Source organism: Fukomys damarensis, unplaced genomic scaffold, assembly GCF_012274545.1.
Source record: "Fukomys damarensis isolate Sample0158 unplaced genomic scaffold, DMR_v1.0_HiC HiC_scaffold_19, whole genome shotgun sequence".
Taxonomy (NCBI): domain Eukaryota; kingdom Metazoa; phylum Chordata; class Mammalia; order Rodentia; family Bathyergidae; genus Fukomys; species Fukomys damarensis.
In genome coordinates, this window is record NW_022900931.1 from 41,842,625 (window position 1) to 41,854,684 (window position 12,060).

The 12,060-nt window shown below is 41.9% G+C and overlaps 1 protein-coding gene across 1 annotated transcript in view; it reads right to left on the reverse strand.

The window, feature by feature from the left end:
* Dusp27 (dual specificity phosphatase 27, atypical) overlaps window positions 1–12,060 on the reverse strand; it is a 33,826-nt gene that overhangs the window by 8,203 nt on the left and 13,563 nt on the right. The window contains exons 3-5 of the mRNA XM_010633943.2: window positions 6,922–7,016; window positions 3,260–3,491; window positions 1,439–1,656 (exon numbers count right to left, since the gene is read on the reverse strand). Of these exons, the coding sequence (XP_010632245.1) occupies window positions 1,439–1,656; window positions 3,260–3,491; window positions 6,922–7,016 (545 nt within the window). The remainder of the gene's footprint in view (window positions 1–1,438; window positions 1,657–3,259; window positions 3,492–6,921; window positions 7,017–12,060) is intronic.

Genomic DNA, 12,060 nt, shown 5'->3' on the forward strand with positions numbered 1-12,060 from the left:
ATCTATATATAATAGATATATATATCTATATATATAGATAGATAGGTAGATACATTATACATTTATATATACATTATATATCGTATATCTATATTGTGTGTGTGTGTGTGTGTGTGTTCCATTAGAAGTTACCCAGCCTGGCCATTGGTAGTGACAGGCAATGCCCTTCCCAGGACTCATTTACATTATTATTATTACCTCACCATTAGTATTATTATTACCATCATCATCATTATCATTATTATTAGTAATAGTAGTCATAGTAGTATGACTATGACTTTTTAAGCATTTATCATGTGGCAGGGGTTGTGGCTAATGCCTGTAATCCCAGCACTCAGGGAGGCTGAAGCAGAAGGATCTAAAGTTCAAGCCTCACTGGGGTAACTTAGCAAGACTTCATCTCCAAATAAAAAGGACTGGGGATGGAGCTCAGGGATGGAGTTTCCCCAGACACAATCCTCAGAATAGGAGAAAAATCATTTATAATAATGACTATGCCTTTTTAAAAATTTATCTTGTCCCAGGTGTTGTGCTAAATAAGCTCTTTTGTAAGTATTCAAAATTTATATTCCTCACAAGAGCTTTGGGATTAGATTCCATCTTTGTTCTGTGTATAAGGGGAACTGAGGTTCCTTAAGATAAGAAAAATACCTGATGGTCACATGGTATAAGCCAGGGGTAAGAAAGCCTGGACTCAAGCCCAGGTTTCTGGACAGCAAATCCTACCCATTACCCAGCCTCCATGTGAGAGGCGGGAGGAACCGGGCTCCCCTATGACTTTGGACACTGGTGTCGATGCCTTTTATTTGGACCAGAGCAGTAGTGCTCCTCTCTCTGCCTCTCCCTGTAGGCTGCTTATTCTCCAAGGCAGAGAGAGTCACTTCTCAGACACAACAACTTTGAGTTTTCCCCTGGACTCACTTCCTATACGGCCCCTGCCACTCAGCGCTTCCCACTATCTTAAGATTCCTGAGCACCAAGCTTCCTCCCCCCAGGGTCTTCACACTAGCAGTTCCCTTGGCGGAGAAAGCTCTCTTTCCCCTTCTCCTCTGGCTGGCTCCTTCTTGTACCTTGGCTTGAATGTCCCATCCTCAAAAAGGCTTTCCCTGACCAGCTCTCCAGGGAATCAGTCAGCACATTGACCTAGTTAACCTCTGTTGGGCACTTTCCACCACCTGACATGTTTCTTAAAAATGGTCCTTTCCCCTCATTGCAGTGATAATACCTGGTACAGTATTGCCATAATACCTGGTACACATCAGGCCTTCAATTATTACATACCAGTTGCATGGTCGCCCTTTCTCTCTTTAGAGAACACCACCACCATAAGGCAGATTTCCTCCAGATAACCAGGAGGTTTTCCTAACAGCCCTGGCATTGCTTCCTCCTTCTCCTCACCATGAAACTCAACAGCCTGGAGCCAACAGAGCCCCCTCACCTCTGTAAGTTAGCAGTGCTTCATCTAGGAACTCAGCAGCCTTCCGGAAATGTTGAGAGATGTCCACCTCTGGAAAGTCATCCACCTCCATGCCCAGGTACTGGATCTCCAGGCCGGTGTAGAATTCTGGGCCCGTGTAGACACCAGTGCCATGTGCAGCATTCAGGATGTGGGTGATACCAAGCCTCTTCATCCTGCCCTTGTTCACAGCCACACTCCTGGGGGAAGAATCAGGAACAAGTTGGCCAGAATCAGGCCTAGAAAGGCTCATTACCACTGTGATGAAGAAACATGCTTCCTGGATCAGGAGGGTGCATGGTTGGAGGCTGCCTTCTCGGGCCCAGGGTCAGGTTAACTGCAAATGCCTTCATAAAAAGGAGTCATGACCTGACCACAGCATGAGAGGGAGAAGAGATGGTTGGAAAAGGGCAGGATGAAGAGGAGATCAAGACTAGTATGCAATAAAACTTTTGGGTGGTTGAGAGACCTCTGATAAGATACCATGCCTTGGGAATGCCAAATATGGCAAACAAACAAACAAAATGAAATTAAGTATGTTATCACCTTGTAAGTGTATGCTGTATTTTTCAAAATCCTATCATGTCATTATTTTATTTTATCCTTACAGTAAACTTAAGAGGTAGAAAGGACACTATTTTTATTCCCATTTGAAGATTATAAAAATGAATCCACACACTTTTATAGCTACTCAAGACTGCGAAGAGAGAAAAAGACAAGACCTGCTGTTTTTGATTTCTGGTTCAGAGCTCTTTTTTTGCTGCAGCTGCATAAATGGAGCTCAAATTGAAGAGGCCCTGAGGACAGGGCTGCCAAAGAAGGAGCAGAGAGGACTTCAGTTGGGCCTATCTGGGGATGCCTGGTGTCCCTGGTGAAAACAAAGTGACACTTCTGGAGCTACAGAGATATTTAAAGATCCCCTGGGACTTGGTGCCCACCTCTGGGAATCAGGTTCTAGGCAACTGGTTACTCTGCTACAGAACACAAGATAGATTTCCAAAGCTGCTTTTCCAAATTCCCTCCTCTGCTTCTGGATAAATGGGTAATTATACTGGGAGGTAATTACCTCTCATTAAGTAGTCAATGGATGAACAAAAATTAGTTTCACAAATTAACCTACTGGTACCAATTATGCACTGGCAAGAGCCTGAAGGAACAGAAAGGGAATTAGTTGTTTTTATTCTGGAAACTACTGATAAACTTTTAAAATATAATAGTTTTCTGATTATACAACCTGCATCATTAAAAAGAAAACTGAAGGAACAAATAAAAACCACTTATAAAACCCCTCCCGGAGAGAGATACTCACTGAACAGTCTATCACCTTTCTTTCTAATATTTTATTGCAACCCACACCATAGATATTGCTTGATTAGTGTATACTGTATATATACAGTGATTTTTTGTAGTCTAATTTTCCTCCTAGTATATTGTGCACATTTTCGTATGTTGGTAAATACAAGTGCATGTCACTGTTGTCAACAGCTACCCATGCTCCATCCATTCCAGTGATGATAGAGATTGTGAGGTGAGAAGAGTGTGTCAGGTAGAGACCAAGGCGATAACACAGAGTCCTGACGTTGGGAGGCAGAGCTGAGCATCCCTTTCGGTGGACATCTCTGTGTGCAGGTGTGTGGAGAGTCCTCCCCCAAGGCCAGGGTAGGCTAAGCGGTCATGCAGCCTTCATTTGTTGGATGATGGTGTTATGGCAGCCTTTGGCGAACACTGAGGGAGTATAGATTCCCTTGGGCACTAACCAGAGGTGTAGGACAAAGCATCATATTCCCCAGCAGTCAGACTTACTTCTCAGCTATGAAGACGTTGGGCCAGACTTCATCCACCTCGTTCCGGGGGGCCTCTTGGCGATCCTGGACCAGGGCCCGCTGCAGATCCAGAACACAAGGGGTATTGTACAGACTGGTGTCGTTCATCTTCTCCTTCACACGGTTGTACAGGTCCTCCATCAGCAGCTGCTCGGCGGACTCCAACATGCCTGGACATTCCATGTCTGCTGGGAGCCCCTGAGGCTTGAGTTCTAGAGGGAACAGGTGGCATTTGCATAGGAGAGTTAGGAGCACCAAGGCTTTCCCTGTCCTGTGGGAGAGCTTTCTGTAGGCTAGGTCACTGCAAGCACTCTGGACATGGACAGAATGCCAGCAGGATCTGCCAGGAAGGACCTAATAAGGTCTTGGGATGAACAACATAGGCCTGGACACTTGGTGCCAGAATCAGCTGCAGATGCATGTGAAGGAAGGGAAATCTAGCCAGTTTCCTTGACTCACTCCTTTGTCTAAAGTTCACTAACACATTTGTAAAGAGCCAGGTCCTTGCATATTAGGTGTGTGTCTCATCTTTGTTGTGGGTTGTATCTAAATAGCTCCCAAAACCTCATGCAGTCACTGGTGGGGCTTTTTCAGGGTGGTTGAATCTGGAGTGTGTGATTGCTTCATGTCGCAGTACTAGGATTAAGGGTGCTGGGATTAAGAGGGGACGATTACTAAATCAGTTCACTGATTGGTTTGGTGCCTCCATAATCCTAGTAGCCTGGATGCAATATACAGGACAGGAAGAGACTTGTCTTGTCCCTTGCTTGCTTGCTTTGCTGCCTTCTACCCATCATGAACTATTTATTCTCTGCCATGCCTGCCTGCCATGCTCCCTGCCTTGGAGCCAGATGATTATGGACTGAAACCTCTACAAACTGTGAGCTAAGTAAACCTTCCCTCCTTTAACTTGGGGTGTTGGGTATTTTGTTTCAGCAAGGAGAAAAGTAACTAAGACAATGTTTATAACTCCCACACTGCAGAGTACAATGATGCTCAGAAGTATTTACCAAATGAATAAATGATCTTCTTTCATAACAATTTGCACTAGTAGCCTGAGTTGCTTATATAAGGAATGCAAATAATCCTGAGAAAAGTAAAAGTTCAGCAGTCATTTATGCAATGTTACCTTCTACTAGCCACTTAATTTTCTTGTTTTCTTTGTTTATTGTCTGCTTCTCCACACTAGAGCTGAACAGCTGTGATTCTCAGTCTCCCTGCTCCAAGACAGGTGCAAAAGTTTGCCTTGAGCTCCCCTGTCAGTTTCAAACCAGGACTCAGGACCTTTCTGACAGCTGGTCAGAAAAGCTCAAATTCCCAATGAACTCAAATTCTGGTTTGTATCTGAGAGGACCTTTATCTCCTCCTAAAAACATATTTCCTCACCTTTATCAAATTTGAGGAGAAAATGAGGTGTTTCCTTTTACTAAGAAGTACAAGAATAGGGGAAAGCAAAACCTTCACTCTCTCAGTTACCAAAAATATTGAATAAAGAGAGAAAAAAGAAGAAAAGTATGTTCTCTGTCGTGGCCATAACCTCTTGCCAGCACCATCTGGGCAGGGAGCTACAGGACCAGCATGGCTACATTTGAAAGATGGACTTGGCCTAGCACCTCAGGTAGCTCTGAGATCCGGGCTCAGGGTTCCATTCCTAAAGCTCCTCCTTTCTCCTGTCCCTCCTCTAAAGCATCTGGTCCTCATTGCCACCCCCTCTCAGGTGTTAGCTCCAAACACTCTGATCTCCATTTCAAAAACAGAAAGAAGACCTCTGCAATCCCCCAGCTCTATTTTGTTTAAAAATAGATAAAGGGTTCCTATTTTCTCCACTACCCAGTTTTCTCCCCCAGCTACCCTGGGGCCTTGTATCACAAATTTTAAAGCCCTTCTTTCCTAACCTACATAGATGTCTTTCCTTTCCCACAGGTAAAAAATAGGACTTCCCCATGCCTCCTCGGCTACTCCTAGATCAGGGTGCTGTTTTGATTTCTTCCCTTTTCCATTTAAAACCAAATGCCCTAGCCCTTCATCCCCACTGGCGACTCTTTCTTTCCTTAGGCCTCTAGTTCACACTTCCTTCCTATCAATCCTCCTGTTTGTTGTGATTATCTGAGAATTCTTCAGAACAAAGTGAAGCCTACGCACTTTTTCCCACCTTCTCCCAGCCAGGGGAAATGTGCAGATTTTCCTGAGAACTGAGAGTTCCTTAACATAGAACTTTTATCCTCCTGATTACTAGAGAGTATTTTCCTTTTGCTGTAATATATAGTTTTCCTTCCCCTCACAGCTCTTCAGCCATGAGAGCTAATGAAATTTAAGTGTAATGCCCCAGAGAAGGAGAGATAGACAAGATCTAGAATTTCAAAAGGCATTGCTCACCCTGTGGTTTCAGACTACACCTTGAATATCTACAACGTTCTATAGACTTTCAAGAGGAGAAAAATGGTTCCTCAACAATTCCGGAAGCTAGGCTTTTACTTATCAAGACCTTTAGCCTGGAGACTATCCAAAGGAGAGAGGCACAGAGCACAGACCATGCAGGGTGGAGGATTAGGAAAATTCCCGATCATGAAAAGAAAGAATGACCTTTTGATGCTAGTGTGATTCTGGGAGAAGTTCAGAGAGCCACCGCCTGGGTCTAGGCACCTTGGCCTGGCTTGGAGCAGCACAACAGAGACCTCAAGTAGGGTGGAAAAAGAAAGGAAGAAACTAGAAGCAGAGAGAGAGTTTTGAGAAGACAGGCCCCTTCTGAGTGCCCACGGCAGCAGGCAACAGCAGTTTCTGGTTCTCTAGGTGCTTGCTGTGTAGACTTGGAATATCATCCAGGGCCTTTAGTGGGGACCCACAGGGAACCGGGACAGTCCTGGGGTTAGGGCAGACTAAGAGTAACATGGCTGCTTCTCAGGTCAAAAGACGAAGGAAGGAACTGTGGCCACCAGCGGTGGGTGCCAGATCCAGCCCAAAGACCTCAGGAGCCTCGTTTCAACAGCTCTGGTTACCCTATTCTGTCTCACCCCACCAGAAGTGTAAAAGGCCACCCAGAGAAATGAGAGGAGGAAGGGCAGGAGTGAAACTGTGAAAGGTTATTTACTAGAAAAAAGAATCCTTCCAATCAGAATGAGTGTCTTGAATGAATATAGCAGGTCATCTACTCCAAAATGTCCAGTGTCAGTACGAACAGGGCTTTCAACCCCCTCTTTTATTTACTTCCTTCCCATATATACTGTAGTTTGAAAACCACATTTAAGCACAGTGGATGCAGATCTAAATCTAAATATCCCCTTGACTGGAGCTCACTGAGTGTTCCTAGCCATTTCTTGTGCTCTCAGCTTTGCCTCTCTACCATCAATCACCCCACTCACCACCCTTAAAGTTAAAGAAACAACTGAAAGGGAGGTCTTGGGAGCCGACTGGCGTTGCCTCCGAGTGGTCAACTAGAGAACTGTTGACCCTGGTGCACGGTGATGCCCACATCTTTGTCACCAAAGTTGATGAGGTGGGGTTGGTGGGACTGCCTTTATGAGATCTGCTTTTCTTAAAGAGATGGGCAGTGCTGGAGAAGCACATTTACCCCTTTCAGGGAGCTCCCCACAAGGATCTCCTGGTGATCCCGGGCCTGCCCACCTGCAGATCTGACTGTACTACCTTCACTGATGATCCGTTTGGCTGCAACAGCGGAGGAGAGGTGAATGGGCTCCATGAAGATGCTCTCGGTTTCTGCGTCAGACACCATGGAGTACCTGAGGAAGAGGACAGGTCTATGAGGCGACCCTGGGCAGCTTCTCAATGAAGACATTTTTCTTGGAGGGGAAACCTGGGCCTGATTTAGAGTAGGAAGCTGGGTATGATTTTAGCCCTAAGTGGGAAGCAGTGAGTGATAATGGAAAATCATTCCTTAGTTTAGGAAAGCTAGGAAGCAGCACAGTGGGTAACTTATGTCTTCGGTGACATCTAGCTTTAGACCTGAGTTAGCACGAGTGAGTGATAATGGAAAATCATTCCTTAGTTTAGGAAAGCTAGGAAGCAGCACAGTGGGTAACTTATGTCTTCGGTGACATCTAGCTTTAGACCTGAGTTAGCACGTTTGAAGTGGAACTTGATGTTAAAATGATGTAGTCTAGGTTGTGGAGGAAAGAGTGTGTATATGAGCAGGGATACCTCCTGAGGTGTCCTGGCTTTGAACTCATGGTAGTCCTCCTGTCTCAGCCTCCCCAATGCTGGGATTACAGGCATGCACCACAATGCCCAGCTCAGGATGTCCCTAACTGTACCCTTCCCAGGGCTCTGCTGGGTGGTAGCTGGGGAGGCTGGTAACAGGCTCTTTTTTCATGTCTTTTCCCTGCTTATAAGGGAATGGGCTGATAATGAAGGGCTGGCATATTACTAAGTGAAATGCAAAGATGTGCCCAAACGCACAGGTCCTGATTCTGGTGATAAGAAATCCAGGGTCAGGCTGAGCCCAGGGATGCAAGGCAGTAGCTTGGGTAACTGCCAAGGCTATTTTCCAAGAGAGATTGCTTTTTTTTGTTTGTTGTTTGTTTTGTTTGGTTTGTTTTTTGAGACAGGGTCTCACTATGTAGTTGAGACTGACCTGGAACTCACTATGTAGCCCAGACTGGTCTCGAACTGACAGTGATCCTCCTGCCTCACCCTCCTGAGTGCTGGGATTATAGGCTTGCACCACCACTCCTGGCTCTTCCAAGAGAGATTGAGAGGATTTATCAAAGGGACCACTGAGGAGCATGGAGAACCTGGCAAAGACAAGTGTTAGGAACACACTATAGTTCTCTAATGAACTCCTTCCTAGTGAGCTGGTTTCCAGATGGCAGGATAAACTTTGGGTCTTATTTTTTGTCTCTCTTTTCTTCGGGATCAGAGAGGTTTAAATGTGACAATTATGAATTTAACTCTGATAAATCCTCCATAAAGCAGGTGTTATTATTATTCTTGCTTTGCAGATCAGAAAACTGTGGCTAAGGGAGTCTAAGGAAAATGCCCACAGTTGTAAGTCAAGGGCAGGGCTATTCAGTATGGCAGCCTGCAGGCAGTGCTGCTCTAAGTCCAGTCTTCTCTTCACCACAATACATTGATGCTGTGTTTGGAACAGGAGGCTGAGACCATGGATAGAGGCAACCCCGGTTGGAGTTTCAGGCCCAATACAAGACTTTGATACAGAAAAGTAGCTCAGTGACACTGCCTGCCTGGCAAGCTCAAGGTCCTGAGTTCAATTCCTGGTACCAGAAAAAAAATTACAATAAAAGACATTGCCATTAATTTCCCTAATGATGTTCCTCCTCAATTTGAACACACTTATCCCATCATTCTTTCTGAAGAAGTTCTGTAAGTCCTCCTATAGGGATGTTTGTGATCGTGCTGTCATGGCTCCCTGGATGTCCTGAATCCATTCAAAATGTTTACCTTTCTTGGTGATTTTGACTTTGGGGAAGGGACAGAAGTTGGGACGCCTGATCTGATAAATAAAGTGGATGAGTATACACTCATATTTTTACCAGTCTGCTTTTCCATTTGGATGGCCCTTGGCAGCAGCGTTCACTATATTTCTAATCATACTTCATAAAGACGTTCAGAAAAGAGGAATTCCAGAACTGCTTCTGGAAGTGGCGGGAATGATGGGATATTTTCAAAGCAAGGAGAGTATTTTGAGGGAAATTAAAAGCAATATGTCTTTCGTTTAATAAAAAGTTTTAAATTTAAAAACTCACCATATTTTTTGATCACTGCATTTACGTAAAAAATAGTTGTTGACAGAAGAAATGCCACCTATGACTGCATGAGGCTTTGGGGGGACATCAAAACACAAGACATAACACTCCCTTCCATTTGTATTTGGGTGGCTTTTCTTCCTTTTGCCTAATTGCTGTTGATAAGACTTCCAGTATTATGTTGAGTAAGAGTGGCAAAAGTGCACATTTTGTCTTAAATCTCAGAGGAAATGCTTGCAAATTTTCCTCATTTATTATGATGATGGCTATGAGTTTGTCATTATGTAGCCTTTGATGTGTTGGGATACATTTCTTCTATATATGTTCAACGTTTTCATCATGAAAGGTTGTTGAATTTTATTGACCCCTTTTTCTGCATCTATTGAGGTGATTATATGGTATTTGTCCCTCATTCTGTTGATATAATGTATTGCTTTTAGTGATTTGTGTATGTCAAACCATCCTGAATCCCTGGGCTTTATCACTCTTATTTATGGTGAATGATCTTTTTGATGGGTTGCCAGCATTTTCTTAAAAATATTTGCATCTCTGTGAGAAACTGAAAGTGTAAATTGGGACCAAAATGTATAATAGATAATGTGAAATAGGAAGAAAAGTTCCAAAGAGGAAGGGGAAATGGGAGGACAGGGGAAAGGACAGGATGAAATACATGAAAAGGAAAAAACAGGAACAAAGTCTTTGTAAATAGGGAGGGGTGGAAGGGTTAAAGAGAAGGCAGGAGAATGGGGAAAAAATAAGAACCAAGACGTATCACGTACAGGTACAAATTCCCAATGATGAATGTCATCGTATTATACACCTAAAATGTACCAATAAACTTAATGAATCATAAAAGAAAGAAATTTTGCATCTGTATTCATCAGGAATATTGATATATATATATTTTTTTGTAGTTGTTGTGTGCTTGTTTAGGTTTGGTATCAGGGTTATGCATATCTGGCAGAATGAGTTTGTAGGGGTCCCTTCCTTCTTAATCTTTTGAAATATTTTAAGGAGAATTGACATTCACACTTCAAAAGTTCGGTAGAAGTAAGCAGTGCAGCCATCTGGTCTTAGGCTTTTCCTCTTTGGGAGACTTTCTATTGTTGTTCCGTATTGTTACTCATTATAGGCCTGTTGAATATTAGTAGGTTATATTGGCCCAGGCATTTCTCATTTCTTATAGGTTTCCCAAGTTTTTAGCATATTGTTGTTCATAATAATCTTTAGCTATCCTTTGTATTTCTGGAGTATCAGTTGTACTATCTCCTTTTTCATCTCTGGTTTTATTTAGCTCAGTCTTCCCTGTATATTTGTTCCCCCCTAGGTTAGTCTGGATAAAGATTTTTAGGATGTGCTTATCTTTTTGACAAACTCTTCCTTTTGTGAATGATGTCTTGTGGGTTTTTTTTCACCTCTATTTCATTTAGTTTTCCTATTATAGTTGTTATTTCTTTCCATCTACTAATTTTGAGTTTGATTTGTTCTTTTCTAATTGTGACTTATGTAATTAGTGTTTTTTAATTTGAGAACTTCCTTTCTTTCTCTTGATGTAGCCACTTATTACTATAAACTTCCCTCAATACTGCTTTTGCTGTATCATACAGGTTTTGATATGATATGTTCATTTTCCTTTGTTTCATGACATTTTTTGTTTTCCCTTTTGATTTTTTGGCTGATCTGTCATTCACTCAATAACATATAGTTTAGTTTCCATGTATTTGAAAATTTTCTGAAGATTTTATTATTGATTTCCAGTTTATTTCACTGTGGTCAGAGGATATATGATATATGATATAAATCTTATATCATATATATACATATATGATATAAGATTTTTTAGATTTAAGATTTTTTTAGATTTGTTAGGCTTTGTTTTGTGGCTTAACATTGTCTGTTCTAAAGACTGTTTTATTACTGATGAGAGGAATGTATATTCTGTAGCTGTTGGATGAAATGTTCTGTAAATGTACATTCTTTCTATTTGGCCTATAATATAGTTCAACTTCAGCATTTCTTTGTTGATTTTTCTTTCTGGATGATCTGTCTATTGATGAAATTGGAGAGTTGAAGTTCTCACTACTATGGCATTGGATCCTATCTCTATCTTTAGATCTAATGATGTTTGCTTTATAAAACTGGGTGCTCTGGTACTAGGTGTATATACATTTATACTTCTTGTGCCCTCTTTTTTAATTGATCTTTTAATTATTGCATAGTTTCCTTCTTTATTTTATTTTTACAGACTTAAAGTCTATCTTACCTGATATAGCTACTTTAGGTTGCTTTTCATTTCTATTTCTGTGAACTATCTTTTTCCATTCCATCACTGTCATTGTGTGTGTTCTTACTAGTGACATGAATTTTTGTAGGAAGCATATTATTGTCTTTTAAATTTTTAAATTTATATCTTTTGATTTGAGAATTCAGTCCATTTGTATTCAGGTTATCTATGCTATGTAGATTTGCTTCTGTCATTTTGTTAATTTCCTTTCAGTGTTTTGTGTATTCTTTGTTCTACTCTTCCTCTCTTTTTGTTTATTTCCATGGTTTAATGGATTTTCTTTCTTGATAAGGTTTTATTCTTTTTTGTGGGGATACTGGGGGTCAAACTTGGGTCTCTGTGCTTGCATGGCAGGCAGCAGCACCACTGAGCTAATTTTTTTTTTTTTTTTTTTTTTTTGCTACCAGAAATTGAACTTGGGCCCTTGCCCTTCCGAGGCAGGAGCTGGAACCACTGAGCTAAATCCCCAGCCCTAGCTAAATCTTACTCTCTTTCATTTACTGCTCTTCTATTGAGTTTTATACTTTCATGTGTCTTCATGATGGTAGTTTTCCTTCTTTAATTCCTAGGTGTAGGATTTCCTTAAGGGAATCTTTTTTAAGGCCATTCTGGTGATGGCGAATTCTCTCCATTTTTTTCTCATCTTGGAAATTCATCATTTCTCCTCTATTTTAGAGGTATAGTATTTCTGGGTGTACTCTTGGTTGTTAGTTTTTTTCCATCAGATCTTTGAACATGTCATTTCATCTCCTTAAGGCCTATAAAGTTTCTACTGAG